Source organism: Cryptomeria japonica, chromosome 5 (genome assembly GCF_030272615.1).
Source record: "Cryptomeria japonica chromosome 5, Sugi_1.0, whole genome shotgun sequence".
In the NCBI taxonomy this organism is placed as follows: domain Eukaryota; kingdom Viridiplantae; phylum Streptophyta; class Pinopsida; order Cupressales; family Cupressaceae; genus Cryptomeria; species Cryptomeria japonica.
In genome coordinates, this window is record NC_081409.1 from 138,558,853 (window position 1) to 138,580,589 (window position 21,737).

Below are 21,737 nucleotides of genomic sequence, written 5' to 3' on the forward strand. Positions count from 1 at the left end.
TCTTTTGTTTCTTCAATGAGAATCATTGATCATTCCTGCTGTGTGCTACAGAGAAGGATGTCAAACCTTTCATCCTTAGGCACCTTAGAGAGATTTTCACAATTGGATACGCTCTTTCTTTTTACTTTTATGGGATCAAACAGTGCTACAGTGTGGTTTTCACTGGAAGATCCATGTTTTATTGTTATATTTTTGCAGCTGAAAGGTTTGGCATCTGCCCCGAAGTATGCTACGCTATTAGGTTCTATGGCGAATCCAACTTTGTGATCCCCTCTTGGTATGTTATCCCGTAGTTCCAAAAATTCAATGATTGCCTCATCGTTTTGGAAATGGTCAAGACATGGGGGATTAGGTTGGTTCCATTCGATGAGTTCAGGATGGATAATGGGCATTACTTCATCGATTAGGTTAAGTTCGTTAGATGTGTCAGTGAGGGTTAAGATGTTGTGGTGAAGGTCATTGATGGTACTCTCCTTGTCAGAATCAGGCGTAGGATGTGACATAGGGTCTATGGAAGAAGTTTCCAGCTCAGGAACCCAAGAGGTCTTTATCTGTGCTTCTCCATAAATAGGGATGTCTTTGCAAGGTGGAGGAAATGATGTGTCTTCCACATCTAGAGTATTAAGCTGGATGGAATCAAATTCCCATTCATGTGAGTCAGTCTCAGAATCACTTTCCAGCATCCGATTACTATACCATACGAGAATGTCGTTTGTGTTAAACATTGCAGGTGTGATCAGTTGATGTACCTTTGTCGATGAAATGATTGGTGCTGCAGGAAGGATGATGGGGATCAATGAATCTGATACGAGGAGTATTGGTAGTGTTGACTCTGCTGCTTTTGTTGGAACTACTGGTGTCGTAGATACTGCTATGGGTTATGATATAGTTGTTGTTGCTAATGGTGCTACTGATGTTATTATTGCTGCTGATGGGATCACTGGTTTGATGAGTGGGATGATTGGTCTTATAGGTGGTTGTGCTGGGATTTTGAGCCTCGGTGGGGTAGTTGCGATGGTGTTTGATGCTACTTTTATGATAAAAGGTGTCTTCTTTGCAATAGGCTGATATAATGGTTTGCTGGGTTTTCCTTTGAATCTGAGCTTAGGAAAGATCTCATTTTGAAAGCCTGGGCCTGCATTATCCTTGGGCTTTAATTCCGACAGCAGTGGTTCATGTTGTCCTTGTTTGAAAGGTCTCAAAACACTCTGACCATCATAACTCATTCTTTGCATAATGAGGAGGCCTTTGCCATACTGATTCGTGGGAAGTGTAGTTTACGGCATATTGGTGGTAATGGGATCTTTATAGATCCATTCCGCTAAGTCCTCATCTTTGGTTTCTTCTTCTTGACTCTTCCCAAGGATGAATGTCGTCAAAGCACATGCTAGCGTGATCAGTGGTGTTTGAAGTAACTGTTGAGGTTTTCCATGTGTTCTAGGAGAAGTGGGCCTTTGTCCCACACAAAAGAGTTGACTCAAATTGTATTCCCCAGGACCTTCCTCTGCTATTTTCATCTTAAGCTTTTCTTGCTTGGGTATAGTGGTGTTTGAATTGGCAAGAGAGGCTAGACTTATGTATGAGGTGGAGGAGATGGCTTCTCTATTGTTAGGAATGGTAATGTCTGGTTGATGACTGATATTATGACAATATGCAAAGGGGTTTGCATCGCCCAAGATTATGATCTCTACACCATTATGTGGGAACTTGATACATTGATGGTAGGTGGATGGAACGACTTGCATGGCATGTATCCAAGGTCTTCCTAAAAATAGATTATATGGCAGAGGAAGGTCCAAAACTTGACAGATGATGTGTTTCACCACAGGGCCTACTCGAATAGGTAGTACCACAACTCCTTTAGATGAATGCTCTGCATCATCATAAGCTTTGATTGTGATCTTCTTGTGAGGATCCACAGATTCAATGGCATATCCCAGAGCTGTGACCAACTATAGTGTGCAAATATTTAGGTTTGCTCCATTATTGATCAAGACTCACTTGATCCTATGCTGATTGATAAATCATTCAATGTGTAGTGAAGCATTATGAGGTTGCTGGAAGGAAGAGTTGTCACTTTCAAAAAAAAGTGAGACAGGATGATGACTTTAGACTTCCAACCACAACTTGGAACTGATCGGTATTTAGGTTTGCAGGAACTGACGCCTCTTGGAGAGCTTGATCCAAGATTATTTTATGAGACTGATATAGGCGTAGTAGCTCTAAGATAGATATCAGTGCGGGCATTTTGTCTAACTGTTCCACAAGGTTATACTACTTTGGGATAGATGGGGTGCCTTGTGGAGCTGCTTTTATAGTAATCTTGTTGTGATGCATAACAACATTGCAAGTGGAGCTAGGATTTTTTATGGTTATAGTTGCAATTTGTTCATTGGCATCGTATAGGTGATTTATAGTGTAATTATACGTAGCTTGTGTATAATCAATGGTATCAGTGCCTCTCCTGGAAGTGGAAGGACCCCTTTGATCATGTGATGGAAGTGGATTTTTAAACATGAGATGATCATTGTTTGTTGTCTTTGGGTCATGTCCTTCGATTTCAATATCACCTTGGTCAATAAGATCTTGAATAAGATCTTTTAATCTATGACAATTGCTTGTCTTGTGTCCTTTTCCTTGATGAAAATCATAGTGTTCAGTATCTATCCACGATGCAGGTTTGACTTGAGGTTCATAGTTTGATGTTTTGGGTAGGGTTACTAGGTTTTGAGAAACCAACTGTCGTAACACTGTTTTGATGGGTTCCCCTAAGGGAGTGTACGTTCGCTTTGGTTTTTGTTGATGCGGTCTGGGTTCATCGTGAGATGTGATGTGGCCTTGATTTGGAGGAGCATCTGTGTTAGTCTGAGGTGGGGGATTCTGTCCTGCAAATCGTACTATAGGTTGTGCACTTTTGATAGTTCTTGCATCCACAACCCCGTCGTTGATGATATTTTTGTTTTTGTTCCAGAAGTTTGGTTTGTCACTATTGAAGCGTGGGCGAGGACCATCCTTTGGCTCATTATAGATTTTGATAAGTCCTTTCTTGATGAGAGCCCCCTCACATTTTAAGCCTTTGGTGATCATGTCATTGAAAGAGTCTGTGTCTTTGACATCTAGGTGAAATTCCATTTCTTCGTTTAAGTTGGAAATAAATATTTCCACTAGTTCTTGTTCAGGTAACTGAAGAGAATGTCTGCTAGACATTTGATGCCATCGTTGCAGGAATACTCAGAATAGTTCACCTGGTTTTTGTTTGGTGTTACATAGATCAGCCATGGTGATATCACTTTCAATGTTATGAGAGTAATGTACCAAGAACTTCTGAACTAGCTCTTCAAAGGTCCTAATGCCACCTGGTAGTCGGGAAAACCATGATGTGGTTGTTCCTCCCAAGCTTTGGAAGAAAAGGTGAATGAGGTATGTATCTTCATATGCCACTTCGAGGCAAGCTGAGTGGAATTCCCTGACATGATCGCGAGGATCTCCCTTTCCTCTATATTTTTCAAATTTGGGTGTTTCAAATCCTCATGGAAAAGGTGGCATATAAATATTTCTATCAAAGGGATAGGGACAGATGTCATTGAGTGAAAATTGATTAGTCTTCACACCACTATGAAGTTGTTGGGTGAGATTTTCAACTTGTTGCTGCAACATCTCTATTTCATTTGGAGGAGGAGGTGGTGGGTTACCTCGAGGAATGTTATATCTAATGGGATCTCTACCTCTTTCTTCTTCATGGTGACTTTGTCATTCTAATGCTTGTCTTAGTTGTGCCAGATCAAAGTCAGAGGGGAGTTTGGCTCCTTCTTGTGCAAGCTTTAAAAAGTGAGCATCCGCATTACTCCTGAGTATTTCGTCAAAAATTATGTTAAAGAGAGGGTTGTGCTGAGCCCTTTCTATTGTTGCAAGAGTAGGAGTACTTGGGTTTTCGTCATTAGCATTTCCTCCAAGTGCTTCTTGAAATTCATTGATATTTTCCTCCTCTTCTTCTTCAATTTCTATTTCTCATTGCCTTGACTGTGATCAGGTATGAGCCACTTTGTTTATGAGTTTTTGTTGAAGTTGGGTGAAAATGATGATGAGTTTTTGATGAAATGAAAGATTGATGGTTGGTGTGTTGTTTTGCATGTGGATCTCTAGCACTTAAAGGTAGATATTACCAAAGTTTTCTTCATTGAATTGCTTGTTGTTTTTGATAAGATTTGATGTGATAAGGTTTAGAGAAATCTGAGATGTGTTACAGACTTAACTACCTAGTAACGAGAGGATTCACTCATAAACTAGTTTTAACCTATGTAGATATGTCTCTTAGGATGAGCTTATCCTAGATGTAGAAACAATATAAAAGGTGATGTTTTGTGTTTGATGCAAGCAATATCTAAAAGAGAACTTAGGACAAGAACCTCTTAATGTTTTGATAGTTGAAATAGATTGATGATGAAGTGAATGTGGGAATGGATGAGATATTTTAACTTCAATAAAAGCTTTGTGTCGCAAATGGAACAAGTTCTACCTCTTCCCTTTTGGGCATTGGTGGCATTTCTTGAGCTACGTTGTATGTGATACAAATGTTTGGGAAGAAGTTGGGATTGATCTTGCCTCCTTGGTTTTCATGATAACTCAAAGCTCTATATTGCACAAAAGCTTTGTGGTTCAATGACTTTGGATCAAATTCGTTTGATTTGCCTTGAAGATAGAGACACATGTGACGTAGAAAAACTCTATGAGAGACAAAGATTTGTCTCTTTAGATAGAAAAATTTCCTCCTTTTGATCAAAGCCTTTGAGCTCAATGGTCTTCTTTTCAAGTTGATGTTTTGATGAAGATTCTTCTTTCTCAAGATGTGAAGAATGGTCATAAAGTTTTGATATTTTGTTGTTTGCACTTTGTTTTTGATATTTTTGGTTGTTTTGAAAAATGTTTGGTTGGATGAATACTTGTTTTGATTTTTGGATTTTATGATGTTTCTTTGACAAGAAAACAAAGCAAGCACACAAACACAAGAATGTTGCCTAAAAGGCACAAATGAGTATGGGTCTAGATCAACCCAATCCTTGGACTTTTTATGACCCTTTCCTTTAAGTATATTTTAGGTGTTTTCTTTCCAAAGCCTGAAGTCGGCTCAATTTGTACTTGGTTTTGACTCAAAAATGAAAACACTTCAAACACTTTTTATCCCTAAGGTCAAATGGCCAGTTGTGATAAATTCAGCCCACATCTTGATATTTCTTCGACTTTGGTACTACATACCTTATGAATCTCATTGTGGTAGGTAAGGATGTGATATACTAAGTCTTGCATGAGCATAACAAATAGATTATCCCTATGATGGGGGAGTCGCCACTTTCATCAAGCCACAAGTGACTTTTCAAAAAGCTATGTTTCTACTCAAGGAAATATGTATGGTGAGTATCTTAGGAGCAAAACCATCTATGCTCTTGCACTGAATTGTATCTCAAATACTCTCAATCAATAGAATGGGTGGGCTTCTACTTAAAGGTGTTTAGTAATTTTTGATGTTTTTGGACATAAGTTCATTCTGCAGTGACTCACTTAAGAGCCTTGTAACTTGTGGTGGGGCCCATATGTCCTTTCAGCAAGTTACACTGTAGGAACAACTATACCCAAGGCTACAGCTTTCGCTCTCACCTGATTTTTATAGCGACTCGAAGGACTTACCGCGAGGTCGTTCCCAAGAGTGATGTGTCGCTTGGCAGGCCTCTCTTAAAAAGATGAAAATTTGAGTGTTACTAACACTTTTCTCTTGCACCTAGGATCACGAAAGCCAAGGGAGAGGATAGTGTGTGTTAGAAGTAGGACCGCTCAACCAACCTTTTTGCACAAGTCTGCCAATCACGAAAAACACTTGTTCTTTTTAACTTGTCATTGCAATGATTTTCTATCTAATTGGAGATGTTGCTCAAAAAACCATGATGTTCTTTTTAACTTCAAAGGCAATATGTTTAAGTAACTAGGAAAATGAAATCCTGGTCAACTTAATAAAAATTACGTTTGCTTGAAGTACATAGCTTCTGTAAAATTGAGACAAGTTGATTGTGATTTTTTTTTGCACCAAAATTTGAAGTGTGGATTGTAAATTTTAGTTTGATGCAAGAAAGAAATTTGTCTTCTCTTGTTTTAAGCACCAAAATAAAATAAACCTAACTTGCAAGGAAGTAAATTTGTTTTGTTCAATTTTTAGAGCACCAAATGCAAATGATCCTAATCTTGCAAGAAAACAAACTTGTTTTGTTCAATTTTTACAACACCAAAAAATAAAATTTTGATTTTAAGGAAGTGAGTTTTAGACCTGCACAAAAAGCAAACAGTTAGTAAAATCCACACCTAAGGGGGGGGCTTCCACAAGCCTAAAATAAATCAATTTTTCGGTTCAAGGCCTTCCTTACAATGTTCTGTTAAAATAGCGCTAGTCTATGTGAAAACAGAAGTGCTAGTTAACCAAAAACACATTTTTATAGAAACAAAAGTGCTAAAAGAAGATTTTGACAATGAATACAAAAGCGCTAAAATAAGAACAAAAGTGCTAAAACCCACACAATAGCACCAAAAATGAGACAATAGCGCTATTGTAAAAACAATAGCGCTAGAATAACAAGTTGCAATAGTGCTACAACCCGATCAAAAGCGCTAAAGCACGACCTGTGTGTCAATTTCAACATTCAAACATGTTGGTTTTTTTTTTTTTTTTTTAAATTTTTGGGTGCTCGGATTCACGTCAAGTTCACCAAATGATGCTTTGCAAAAAGGACAAGGTTTAGGATAAACAAACACTTGAACAAGAAACAACACGAAGTTGATTGTTAGATGTTAGAAAATCATAAATTAAAAACTATCCTAAGCAAGCATATCAAGAAAGACACTACTAAGCAAAAAGAAAGCTTAAGGAATCTACAAAAAGCAACTAAGCTCCTCCAAATGCTCTCTACCATGCTGGTAGTTTCTCCTTCCTTGTTCCTCTCCCCTCCAAGTTCCAAAATAGTGTAGCTCTCAGGAGCTTTTTGCACTATGGATGCTTATGGAGATTTAAGATTAAAGTATTTTCTCTAAATATGAATGAAAAGCTAATATTAGATGCTATAGATACTAAGATGATTTTTTTTAAAACCAAAATGACAATTATATGAGTTTATTATGCTAAAATGCTCTCTAAAATTCACTATAGATTAAATGCATACAAGTTTTCAAGACCTGGATTATGAAGAAATGAGCTCTATTTATAGGAAAAATGGAGCAATGAATGGTTGAGATTGACTAATCTCAACAAGGGTCATGATTGAATGATTATTCAATCCATGTGATGGCTTTCAACCCAATTCTAGGATGACAAGTGTCAATGTGAGATAGGTTGAGAGGAGAGGGAATAAGTATTAAATGCTTGACATGACTTGAGAGTTAACTTGGGGGTTAGGGTCAAGGTTAGTTGAATGAATAAATTCTTTATTCAAAGAATAAAGCTTTTATCCAATGGATAAACTCTTGTGCAAAGGCAAAAGGGATAACCAGGGTCAAAGAAATAAATGCTTGAGGAGACACATGAGTGAACGTTGAAATAACTATAAATGGTTATGTAAGAGCCATAAGTGGTTTAGAAGACTTTAGAGGTTAAATTGTTGAACACACAAAGCATTTAAAGCTTTTCAAAGACTTTGGAGTCTTTGAGAAGTGACTTAAAGTTGCTTAGGAATGTGGCAATAATTAGGGGATGGATTAGGCTAATTAGGAAGGGTTTAGAAGAATCTAGAAGGGGGTTTAGGAATGCAAGTGGATTTGGTGGGTGAGGGAAAATAGGATTTTAATTAAAATAAAATTCATTTATTTCAACAAATAGGTGCAAGTTGCTTTTGTAGGAAAATGCAAGTGGGGGGGATAATGATTCAAATAAATATTTTATTTAATTTATTTAAAAGATGAAAAGGGGGATTTAAATGAAATAAATATGATTTATTCATTTAATTGATTTGTGATTTTGGTTGAATGAATTAATTAAAATAAATTGAATAATTTATTTAATTAATAGGAGAATGTTTGAAGATGAATTAACTAAATATTAATTTAATTAACTGCTGGCTAGTGGATTTTTAATCAAATAAATATGAAATATTCATTTAATTAAAATGGATAGATTTATGTGACTACAAAATGAATTCCAAGAGTTTTGTACCAGGGAAGGAATCAAGAGAGAGTGGACTGTTCCTTACAACCCGCAACAGAATGGGGTTGCTGAGAGGAAGAATCGGTCCATATCGGAGGCAGCAAGGGCTATGCTACATGATCAGGACCTACCCCGTTACTTATGGGCAGAAGCATGTAGTACGGTAGTATACATACAGAACAGGGTTCCACATAAGGTGCTAGGGAAGATGACACCAGAGGAAGCATTCACTGGGAAGAAGCCAGATGTTAGTCACTTTAGGATCTTTGGGAGTTTGGCATATTGTCACATTCCAAAGGATACACATACCAAGTTAGATCAGACTGCAGAAAGAGGGTACTTTGTGGGGTACAGTGAAACCTCAAAGGCATATCGAATATTCATTCCAGGGACCATGCGGATTATTGTTCGACATGATGTCAAGTTCATGGAGGACAAGGCATTTAGAAGGTCCAGAGATTTGCCAACAGATGATCAAAGTGAGCAGCTAACACAAGCTCCAAGGATCACTCAACCGAATCAAGGTCAACAAAGCTCTAGTACAGTTACTAGTACAAGCATAGGCTCAGGGGGTGAGAGTTCTCAGAGTATGGAGCAACAGGTGCAAGAAGAGATGCATCAAGAAGACATGGAGGTTGATCTTTCATCTTCTACAGTTGGCAGCAACAACTGTAAGGTTCAACAGACACAAAGAAATACTCAGGAGTTAGTGGGTACTCCTAGGAGGAGTAGTAGACAACGGAAACAACTAGTCAAGTTTGATGACTATGTTGCATTAGTTAGTCAATTGGTAGATAGTGAACCTTCTAGCTATCAGGAGGCTGCACAACATCAAGTGTGGCAAGATGTTATGGTTGAGCAGTATACTTCAATTATGCAGAATGATGTTTGGGAGGTAGTGCCTAGACCAATGGATAGAGCTATGGTTGGATCACGTTGGATCTATAAGATCAAGCATGGTGCAGATGGTAGCATCGAGAAATACAAGGCAAGGTTTGTGGCAAAAGGGTTCTCTCAGAAGGAGGGAATAGACTATGAGGAGACATTTGCTCCAGTTGCCAGGTATACTTCTATACGAGTTGTAATCTCAATTTCAACACAAATGGGATGGCAAATTAATCAAATGGATGTCAAGACAACGTTCCTCAATGGTGAGTTGAAATAGGAGGTATACATAGAACAACTAGAAGGCTTTGTAGCACACAAAAAAGAGACCCACTTGTGTAGATTAAAGAGAGCTTTGTACAGACTCGAGCAAGCTCCCAGAGCATGGTATGAACGCATTGATAGTTACTTGCAGGAAATGGGATTTGTGAAGAGTGAGGCAGATGCTAATATCTATTACTTGGTGGTTGGGGTGAGATTCTCATTCTTTTTCTATATGTGGATGACTTGTTTCTAACAAGTTTAGTAGGGCTCATAGAAGAGTGCAAGAGGGAGCTTGCAATAGAGTTCGAGATGAAGGATTTGGGACTTATGCACTACTTTCTAGGCATGGAGGTATGGCAGACAGATGGAGAGATTTTCCTTGGACAAGGGAAATATTGCATTGAAATCTTGAAAAGGTTCAAGAGGGAAGATTGCAAAGCCATGTCTACACCTAGATCACGAATTAGAGGAAGGTAGACACATCTAGGGAGAAGGATGTAGATCCCACATTATTCAGGTAGTTGATTGGTTCTCTCATGTATTTGGTCAACACCAGGCTAGATAAAGCATTTGCAGTAAACTCTCTTAGTCAATTCATGGTTGAGCCAAAGGGAGTACATTGGACAACAACAAAGCATGTGTTGCATTATTTGTGAGGTACAATCGAGTATGGGATTAGATGTGCTCAAGGTGAAGGAATCAGGTTGATGGGCTATACTAACGCAGATTGGGCAGGCAGTACAACAGACAAGAGGAGCACTTCAGGGTGTTGTTTTAGTCTAGGATCAGGAGTTGTCTCTTGGTTTGTAGGAAGCAAAAGTTTGTGGCTATGAGTTCTGCAGAGTCAGAATACATAGTAGCTAGCATGGTGACATGTGAAGCTATCTGGCTTCGGAAGTTGCTAGTAGCCTTGTTTGGTCAAAAGGTGGAGACTATAGTGATACATTGCGACAATCAGAGTTGCATTAAGTTGACTGAGAATCCGGTGTTTCATGATAGGTCGAAACATATAGACATCAGGTATCACTTCATCAAAGATTGTGTACAGCATGGAGTTGTTCAACTACAGTTTATACCTACAGATCAGCAGGTAGCAGACATTCTAACAAAGACATTGGGGAAGGCAAAATTCATCTTCTTCAAAGAGAAGTTGGGTGTCATGCAGAATAGCTTCCTCGCTAAGAGGGAGTGTTAGTTTGTTAGATTGGACAGCTGTTTGTCCATTTGCTAAATAATTAGTAAATAATTGTTTGCTAACAAATGTAGTTAGAGTTCAAACAATTCTTATTATTTATTTGACTCTTTTTAGAAACTTCTAGCAACCAATTTGGTTAGGGTTGTTTAGTTGTTTTAATCTCAACCGTTGATTGAGAATTAATCTCGGCCGTTGGTTTTCCAATGAGAGTAGTATATAAGGGGGTCAAGGGGCATTTGGAAAACAATGAATGAATGAATTGTCTGAAGAACTTGCAGTGTTAGCAAGTAGTCTTGTAGTGTTAGCAAGGGCACAGTGATAGCATTGGGATAGTAGCGGGGTGGAATCTCAGCAAGAGAAATTGGGAGGTCATCGAAGCTCTGCTAGTAACAGGCAAGCAGTATTTGTATCTCTTGATTTGCTATAGTTAATATATATTCCTCATCTGCAGTACTGGTTTTCCCTTCGGGGTTTTTCCAGGGACAATTGTCCGAAAATATTGTGTTCATTGTGTTGCGCATTTATATGAGTTTGTGAAATTACAGTTGTGTTATTTTCCAATATTTGTTGCTCAAATAATCTATCAAAGATATGAGGATAATAATCAGTAATTGTAATAGATTTTTCACAAGATTTAATTCCATAAATATGTTGTTGGGTGAATTCGTGTTTGTTTGATCTAATGTGCACATCTTAAATGTTTTTGTATTAAAATGTACTAAATAAATAATTTCTAGGCCTATATAACCTTAGAAGACATTTGTAAGGCATATAATAAAAGCATCCTACAAATATATTTTATTCATAAGTGTAAGAGAGTTGACCATTATAGGCATTCCATTAAATCATTACACTGATTTTTTTTAAGGTGGATAACATATGAATTTTTTCCATATGTACATGTGTGTGTGTGTATTTGTGTGTGTGTGTGTGTGTGTGTGTGTGAGAGAGAGAGAGAGAGAGAGAGAGTATATTGTGACTCATGTCTACTTCATCATTATACAATAGAAAAATTACAAGGAGATAACATTGATTTTCTCATGCTAGTTATTTCCTTTTTTCAATAATTGTGTGGATGCTCAAAATAGTTATCACACAATTTTTAATTTCTTAAGAATATTTTAGTAGAAGCCATTAATGCAGTCTTATTGTTTTTTGAGAAATTCTTGTATGATTTTATTATTTTAAAAAATAATTAGGTGCTTTTATATTTGATTTCATAAAAGTGAACATCTTTTATTTGATTCAATTTTAAAAATAAAGGCTTCACCATCTTTAATTCCAACAGAGATATCCTTTAGAGTTGACATATACGCCCTTCCTCCAACTATCCTATTTTCATGGATGCTTGGTAAACTACTTGTCACTTTGCATCATAGAGTATACATAACATTTCTACATTATTTTAATTGATCATATAGTTGGATACCTTCTTGTACAACTTCCTAGTCTACCAAAGATGGGAAGGCTATTGTAGAGATGGGTTGGATGGTCAAAATTTTCTCTTTAGCATGATAAAGTCTTTAAATTTACCAATAAAGGGGCACATCCTTAGTTTTTTCTTATATTTTTAAATGTCTCTGCAACATTTCTTTTTAATCTTACGGTGAAAGGAATTTTTTTGTAAGCGTGCAAGTGAAATACAAATGTGGTGGCATGGAGATAGTGCACAATAAATATAGTTTCAATATATAACTTGGCTTGAATTTATCTTCCATGTTGGATTTCTTTATCATCCTTGAATAGATCTCCCTAGTGATACTAACCTACCTTGAAATATGAGATAATGAAACCATCCTCTTCTACTACCCAATATTAAAAGTAGGACACTTTTCTTTAAATTTCAATCTTAAAATTGTTCAATTGTAAAAATATTTATCAATGATTTAATTAATGTCATATTTATTCCAATCTCAACTTTGATATTTTTTTAATTAAATACTAATTTTATTCTCAATTAAATTTTCTTTAAAAATATTAAATATAATTATTTTAATATTTATTATCAGTTAATGACCTTATAATTAAAATACTATTTTATATAACTATCTCATTTATTCAGTCATTCACATTAAATATAATTAAACCATATGGAGAGGTTTTATGCACATGATAAACCGTTTCTGTGCAATTTATTTAAACGTCACAGTTTTCATTATTAAAAAGAAAACACTTTTATAATTCATCCTGACAAAAAAAATTACAAATAATGGAAGTCCAATCCTTCCACCGCCTCATCCTTGTCGAAACATATGCTTAAATGGGGTAAATACTAGTGACGCAAGGTCAATAAACTCCAGTAGCAAGTATATATTTTGTACAGTAGAAAACGCCTTTTGATTGAGTGGGTTGAGGACTTCCTAGGAACACAAGGGGCAATAATGTAGGGTAGATGACTTCCAGAATACTAATGACTTTTACGAAGCGGATTCACATTACCTTCCTGCTTACTAAACGAAAACACGTCTTTGCTTTTTCAGTCATTTTGTAGAAAAATTCACCGAGTCTCATTATAGTTTGACAGAAAATGCGTAGTGTCGACATTTTAAGCATAGTTTGATGCAACTTATAGATATCTAAAAGTAAATTATGAAGAATGAGAGTTACCAGCAAGAAGCTAGAGGAGAATCGTAAACAAACATCATATCAAGCGAACTAAAAGAATGCTGAAAGGAGGAGCTACAGAAACTTAAAATATATATTGAAACACTTCAATCTTGATATGAACTTTATCTTGATTTGTTGTCTGCTATCTGTGTGCTTTATATTTTTCTTGCATAAGATCTAAAGAAATAAGATGTCAGATAAAGACTTACAGTAACTTTATCTAATTAAAGTCGAAGATAGATAACACAATAATACATCTAGTTTTCATAATATAGATTTAAATGACTTATTGATAGAATCGATAATTATTTAATTATATAAACTGAAACTAAAATGATTTGTTTCCAATCTAATTCATAATAAAAATTAATAAGAAAGTCTAAAAATTTATCATATGAAACCTTGTATAGGTCTGTGCATCCCAGAGATTTGAATTGTAAAAAGACGGTGAAACAATACATCTAATATGCATTAAAATGACTTATTGATAGAATCAATAATTATTTAATTATACAAACTGAATCCAAAACGTCTTCTTTCCAATCCAACTTAATAAAAATTAACAGGAACGTCTAAAATATTATCATAATGGAACCTTGTATAGGTCTGTGCATCCTGAGAGATTTAAGGGTCAAACAATACATCTAGTTTTCATAATATACATTAAAATGACTTATTGATAGAATCAATAATTATTTAATTTTTACAAATTAAAATCAAAATGATTTGATTCCAATCCAACCCATATTAAAAAGTAACAGAAAAGTCTAAAAATTTATCATAATAGAACTTTGTATAGATCTGTGCATCACCAGAGATTTGAATAGAAGAAAGACGGTGAAACAATAAGTGACGACAGCTGCGAATCAGGAATAGTTTTCTGAAGGTAACGACACTGGACAGTGTGAGATAGCTTAAACAGCAAGCCTACTTACCTGGAGAAAACTGTGATTTTGGAGTACTCTTCTGAAGGTAGCGTGGGTGTGCCTGAGCTGGACGCCAAACAACTTCTATACAAAGTGGCGGAACTTAACTCATCACTGCGTTGCAAGGGATCGGCAGACAAATACAAAGCTACTGCCATGCTAAGTGGAATACAAGGCAATGACGCTTCCAATCTCAAAACCTTGATTACCTCCCTCATTGCAGGCCTGGCCTTGGAGTCTGGATTACAACACCACAACCCCACAACCATCAATCTCTATATTTCTTCAGCGTTGAACACACCTCGGAGGCTCTCGGCCGCTGCTTCCAAAATTCTACCCTCAGCGTGTAGATACCACACCCAATCAATGAGCCTCATGTTATGATTCTCTTGCAGCCTCTGATCCAAAGCCCGCCTTCCACAGGCTATTTCCAGAGCAACAACTCCGAAGCTGAAGACATCGGACTCACGGTTTGACTTTCCTGTCACAAAACATTCAGGTGCCAAGTATCCCAATGTCCCTGCAACCAACGTGGTGTGGGAAGCTGCGTCAATATCGCGCTTCACAAGCCGCGCTAGCCCAAAATCCCCTAGCTTTGCATTGAAATCGGAATCTAACATCACATTGCTGGACTTGATGTCTCTGTGCAGAATACATTGGTCCCAATCCTCATGAAGATAAACAATTGCTGAGGCTATGTCGCACGCAATGTTGTATCTGAGGTTCCAGTAAAGAACAGGGGAATCCCCAAAAATGTGCTTGTCCAGACTTCCGTTTGGCATAAACTCATAGACTAAAACGAACTTTCCCTTTTCATGACACCATCCTAAAAGCTGCACCAGATTGCGGTGCCCGAGCCGGCTGATTATGTTTACCTCTGCAACATATTCCTTCTTTCCCTGTGTCGATGCTTCAGATATATGTTTCACGGCCACGACCTCCCGCGACTCCTGCAAAACCCCTTTGTACACAGAGCCGAAGCCTCCTCGCCCAAGCTTCTCTTCCTCTCTGAAGCCTTTCGTGGCGGCGCTGAGCTCAGAGAATGTGAACTTTCTTGGCCCTTGACATAACTGCTAGTCCAGTGCCATCTCGCTTTCGTTTTCAACCGTGGATTGTCCCCTTCTTTTGGTATGCCGCCGCCATCGCCAGACGCCAAGCAAGGCTAAGCCGCAAACTACGGCCAAGCCTGGAACGATAACTGCTATCAGAATAATGTTAGAGGCTTTTCCTTTGAACTCTATGTCCTGGACTCCGGTTGCCGGACCCTGGATGTCAACTTCCGGGATTTCATTTCCTGGACCCTGGATAGGCATGGAGGAAGCATTCCAGGAGGCCTTACAGGATAAATTCCATGAGAGCAAGGTATGACGGTTTGTTCCCAACGAAGTAGAAGCCGAGAAGCCAACCATGGCGTTTTGAGGGAGAAACTTCGCCAGATCTAAATCATGCAACAAAATTGGAGCAGCTAATTTCGTGCTGTTATGTGACAAAAATAGCTGAAGCTTCTTCGCTTTCCCGTCGTAATCCACCCACGCGTCCCATATTTTCCCGTCTCTGAGACTTCCATCCATCACCGTAGCATTTGCCTCAGAAACCACTGTGTTGACATCGATTCCCACATGGTTGTCGTTGGGGTCAAAGGAATTTTGATCTGTGTCGAATTCTACGGCAAGTAGCTGATTTGCAGGGTTGCCCACTGTGTTATTGTTGAAGAGACCCAGATACTTTCCAGCGGAGAGCTCCGGGGCCTTGAATCCCACCGGCGCCATAAAGAAAGCCAGCCCTCCTCCTGAGCCGAACTCGTTGTCATCTGGTTTAATGATGAATTGAAAGTGTGTGGTAAAACTTACAACGTCGCCTAAAGTGTCGCTCCATATTGGAATCGAACTATCGTAAACCGCCCAACCGGCGCTGTAAGTTTTGTTGTTTCTAGTAGTGGTGAGTTTGACACCTCCTTGAAAGGGCCGAAAGTAGGCGTCATAGAAGAGCCTGATATGGCTATCAACGGAGTCATCGTCGGGTGGGAAACTAAAAGTAACGCTGGTTCCTGCTTGGGCGGTTACATAACAAAGAGCTGAGAAAACCAGAGCCATCCTGATTTTGGAGAACCTCCTCATTTTCTCTAGTCTCAATTGACGTGGTGTACTGAGACGTCAGGGGAAAAAGACTACTTTTGTATAATCACTGCATAATGATAAGGTTTGAAGTTTTAAATTTTGAAGAAAGGGGAACTGTATAAAAACAAGAGAAATAATGAGGGGTTACAGATATCCATTACTAAAGCAGTCGTAGAAACTAAGTTGCATACATCAGTTGAACATAACCTAAACTTAAAAGAATTTTGAGATAAGGTCAAAAGTTTTTTCTCCTCCCAGAACGTTTGAAGGGCCACATGATTAGGAGCTTCACAATTTAATAAAATATTGGTATGAGACATATTTTATTCGAAAGATTCCTACATTAATATTCAACACGTACCCACTCGCTTCCCCACAATAATTATTTTTATTTATTGAAGTATGTTGACTCGAACATGAGACTCGGCGAAATTTCCTCAAAGTATGGTGCGTTCTTTTGCGTCTACATTCGACCAATGACCGAAAATTCAAAGACGTGTTTAAGATTGTGTGAATCCACTTCGTAGAAGTCATTGGTATTCGAATGGAATATAACTGATTATTGGATTATATGAATGCTTCATAATGAATCTTTAAGTGTAATGTGATCTTTATGATCAACTCATTTTCCACATTATCTAAAAGATTTTCAAAATTCTTTAGATCTTAAAAGTGATGGATTAGTAATATTTTTTTTAAATATAATTTTATAGACTTTAATTACTTTTATCTAATTTTTCTACATTAAAAAATTGATATATTATTATTTTTTTAAATCGTCAATTGAATCACAAGAACTGAATCCTAACTCCATGTTTTCATGTCGTAACAAGAGTTGTGTTACAGCAAAAGTCCATGCCTTATGCAAAAATTAAAACATTGTAAAAAAATAGGAGATTTATTTTTATGTTTAAAACATTTGAGCGATGCATGAAAATAGTTGAGATAAAAGTTTTAATCATTATTGTTTTTCATTTGGACTTGAATAAAGCCAAAGTTTCAAAAGACAATATTTTCGTAAATGTGACCAAGAATGCTAGCCAAATAATTTCTTCATAAAATGTGGAAGTGTAGCTTTTGAAACACAAACAACATAAAATATCATTATTTTAGAAGAAAACAAAGTAGCATTGTTCCATTATTGGTAAGGGCAAGAAACCATTTGAGCAATAATCCTCCAACAATGCCCTTATGGATTGGTGTTGAAGTCTCTGCCTTGGACAAAAACAAGAGACGTGGAAAGGTTGAAAGTAAGCTTACTAAGGTGGAACAAGGATTGTATAGGAAGTATTAACTCTAGCTAGCAATATTCATAAAAACTTATAATCAAGCAATTGAATAAAATAGAATATTATTTAAAATTTCTTATTTGAGAAAAGGATTTTTAAGAATTAAGTAAGAAGACCAATTTTCTTTGTTTATAAAAAATAAATATTTTATAATCTTCTCTTACACCGCCAAACATTAGAAATGGAAGAAAATTTGGAACACTGCCAAACATTAGAAATGGAAGAAAATTTTCTCTGACACTAATTTCTAGGCAGAACTAATAGGAAAAAAAGTTATATGTGAAAACATTAGTCTCCGCCTATAGATAGGCGGGACTAATAAATGACGACTACTACCATCCACCTTGTTGACAATTTGCTAGACACGACGTTGTGAGGTGCGATCGCGGAAATTGCTAAAATGGATAACACTTTAATATTAAATGGTCCCGCTATAGTCAAGCTTTAATCGCTTAATTCATTTCGCCCGATGACGTCACGGAACATTTTAGTTACCGGGTCAAACGCATTTAGACAAGAATGAGATGGTGGAAGCGACCTTTTATAACGACAGACTGGACGGATCGATTCGATCAAATTTGGATTTCCAAAATACATACATGGTAATAATAGAAGCGTATTTGCCTCGGGTGAGGATGGATACCCCAAGTTTCTTAATAGGAAAGCAAAAGAAAAGACAGATTGGTTTGAGTAATATGGGATTATTTTGTATTTCTTGTGGGAGGTATCTAACTGTGTTATAAACAAGGCATACATATTTTACCTTCTAGTGGGATTTGAACTTGTGACCTCTCTTTCAAGAGCATGAGTTCTCTCACTCCATGGAAAAAGCTTTGTCAAATAGACTTCATTAATTCTTTGTTTGTTTGTTTTGTTTTTGATAGTTTGATTGTTGAAGAGTGTAAAGAGATATAACATTATGGTTATATTTTTATATTATTTATTAGGTATTATTTTTGTATTGTGATTGACAAAGTAAAATAAATTAATTAAAATTAAAATTAAAATTTTTAAAAATTATATTTTAATCTCGAGATCATAAATCGACAATAAAAATTAAAATAATCGTATTTGATATTTTTGATGAAAATTTAAGTTGATAATAAAATTAGTACATAATCAAAGAATATTAAAGTTGATATTGAAATAAATATAGCATTAATCAAGTTATTGGCAAATTTTTTCACAATTAAATGAAGGCATTAATTCTTAGTACACCCCACACACATATTATAAACATGTATTCTCCATTGTCTTTTTTAGTAAGTGCCACTTTTGATTTGCTAGTTGTTATATATGTTTTTTCAGATACAAAACCTTTGTTAATTACTCCATTGTTTGACAATTGTTCTCTTTGTAATGACATGTTGGGAGTCCTCATCATTCAACATAGTTGTATATGGTTTATTGTATGCATTATAAAAAAAAAGAACATTCTTTTTTTGGTTGCATGGTAATTTTGTTCTTTATTCAAATTTCATGTTTAGAGGCTCTTATAGAGTATTAAATTAGTGAAGAAGCTACTAGTGTCATTTTTTATTTTGTTAGAAACGTTGTTGTATTGATCAACATTTTATGTATTGTATCTCCACTGCTTTTGCTCAAATAAATATTATAATATACTTTGTTTAGTGATTTTTTTTTTCTATTTATTCCTACAAATGTTCTTAATAACATGAGAGCATTGTAATGTTTGTTTTGATATAAATCAATAGTAATCACTAGTGTTGCAATGTTTTGTTTTGTTAAATGTTATCATTGTTATAAAACCTAATGTGTTTTATGAAATGTTCATTTTTGAAATCTTATATCTTTGCAACTTGTTTCTTCTTTGAAACTAACAATTGATATCGAAGCATTGATAAGTTAGAAAATTTGTCTTCTTTAAGAGAAACCAACAAACAAAAAGTGTTATTTCCTAATAGAGAAGTGAAAAATTTGTGACAAAAGAACCTGTGATGATGGAAAAAGGAAACATAATAAAACCTAATAAGAAACCACAAAAACTCTAGAATTTTACTAAAACCAAAATCACTAATGAAACTTTAAAAACTAGATTTAAAGCTAAACACAAGTTATACTTTTCAAATGCAAATTTCTCTTTTTTGTCTCATTATGTCCTATCTCTTGAGAACTTGATGTTGATTGATATAATTATTCTCTCAAAATTTGCACTCCTTTGTTCCAAGATGACTCCAAGATGAATGGACTTGCGGTTGATTGATGCAAAGAAAAAATGATTCTACAATGCAAGGCTATGGTGATGATAAGATGCAATGAGAAAGATATGATGATGCTAATAACAATGATGGATTGATGTTAATGATATGAAAGTTATGCAAAATGAAATAGTCCAAGTACAATGCAATAATGGAAATTGAAATGCTATACTAATGAACTTGCAAATGCCTACATGATAATGTAAGAGTAAATCCAAAGGCACGCTTTGACATTGCTACGATCTCCTAAGCTCTTGAAAACAACATGAAAGTATATCAAACACACTAGACTCAAATGAAGATGAGAGGCTTCCTTTTTATAGGCAATTCATGGCTTAGATCCAAGGTGGAAGAAATCAATGGTTGAGAATTGGTCTTATGAAATGGAGGGCCAAGATCTAATTGGTTGGGTGGGGGGAGAGATAAAAGGAGGATGTTCCTACTATTGACAAGATGGAGGAATATCCGGGACAAGGATCCACATGGCAAGATGCTCACAAAGACCATGAGATAAAGGTGCAAGAAGGAGTCTAAGTTGTAACCTCATGTTCCCATGCGGCTACTTCACTCCATTTTCTGCTTAATTTTAAGCAATTGGAGGGTTCCCATGCAAATTAAAAATTGTTGGTAAAGGATAATTTAGAATCTTTTTCTATTTAAGTGGAGAAGCTATTATTTAGGAATTAAAAATAAGTTGTGGGAAAATAAGGGGGGTTGGAAATAAGCAGCAACTGCATATTGCCAAAATTGCCACGTGGCTCCACAAATTTGTTTCCCTTTTTTTTAACATTTAATTTCTATTTTTTCTTGTGCACTAATTATTACTAATATTATTAATACCAATTTTAATATTTTCCTTAAAAATAAGAAGAAAAATAAATACTCATGGGGCCACTAGCTCCACAAATATTTCCTTAAAAAGTTGAGCATTAGCTGCTAGCAAAAATAAGCTAAGCAACTGCATAGGAACATGTTGTAAGGAGGTTGGAGGGAATATAGGATCCATGAGAAAAGTGTCTTATGAGTCTTCTTTGACTAGGATGATGTGCAGAAACCAATATCTATAATGTAGGGAAGGTTGAGAGGAAGTAGGAAATGGAGTGCCATATATGTCTCCAATCCCATTCGACTAGGAGGTCTGTTGAGGATAGATGGATAATTAAATATTAGTAATATTAATTTTGCTAGCAACATGGAGGTGAGGTGTAAGATGATGTGTAGGATGATGTGGATTTTAAGAGTGTAACTTTGTCTTAGAAGAATAATTAAATAATTAGGATTATCTAATTAGAGATAACTTTAGAAGAATCGTTATATTTAATTAAATAAATTAAAATTTATTTAGTTATTGAAAGGATGGGATGAATGTGAATCAAATAAATAAATTGGTATATTTATTCATTGATAGAGTGATAAGAATTAAATAAATAATAAATATTTATTTAATTTATCTTGAGCCATTTTTTAGGTGCATACAAGTCCCAATAGAGAGAATTTGATTTTGATAAAGAAATATGGTAGCCAAATAATTCAAGTTTAGCTTGACCTTAAATTCCTACATTTAAAGATGAAAACTATGATTTCCAAAATATAAAAATCAAAACCTTATTTATGTCATAATATTTGTGGGAGTTAGTGGAACATAGTTTTATGAACTCTACAGAAGCTCAAGTTATTGTAGCCTTAACTCGAGCATAGAAAGATCCATTGAAAGAGAATAGAAAAAAGACTTAAAAGCCTCATTTTGCATCCAATAGGCTATGCATGTGTCAACTTTCCCAAGAATAGTTGCAAGTTTGCAACTACAAAACCCAACCAATCTTAGTATTTTCTATTGAATGCTTTTTAGGAAATAAACCAAGTGAAAATAATCAAACTTCAAATTTTGGGTAGGGAATTTGAAAACTGGTTCATATGAAAGATTCAAAACCCGTGAAAGAGTTTTTTATTTGTGTGATGAGTTTAGTCAATCAAATTAGTTCCTATGGAGAAAATTTAGTTGATTACAAAGTTAATGGAAAAATCCTATTGTTTCTCCCTCCCCAATTTGATCTTGTTG

At 35.9% G+C, this 21,737-nt stretch overlaps 1 protein-coding gene across 1 annotated transcript in view; it reads right to left on the reverse strand.

The window, feature by feature from the left end:
- LOC131042675 (L-type lectin-domain containing receptor kinase IX.1-like) overlaps nt 1–16,146 on the reverse strand; it is a 141,148-nt gene extending 125,002 nt beyond the window's left edge. Inside the window, exons 1-3 of the mRNA XM_059220416.1 lie at nt 15,232–16,146; nt 14,355–15,123; nt 14,063–14,291 (exon numbers count right to left, since the gene is read on the reverse strand). Coding sequence (XP_059076399.1) covers nt 14,063–14,291; nt 14,355–15,123; nt 15,232–16,146 — 1,913 coding nt within the window. The remainder of the gene's footprint in view (nt 1–14,062; nt 14,292–14,354; nt 15,124–15,231) is intronic.
- Nucleotides 16,147–21,737: the final 5,591 nt, after the last annotated feature.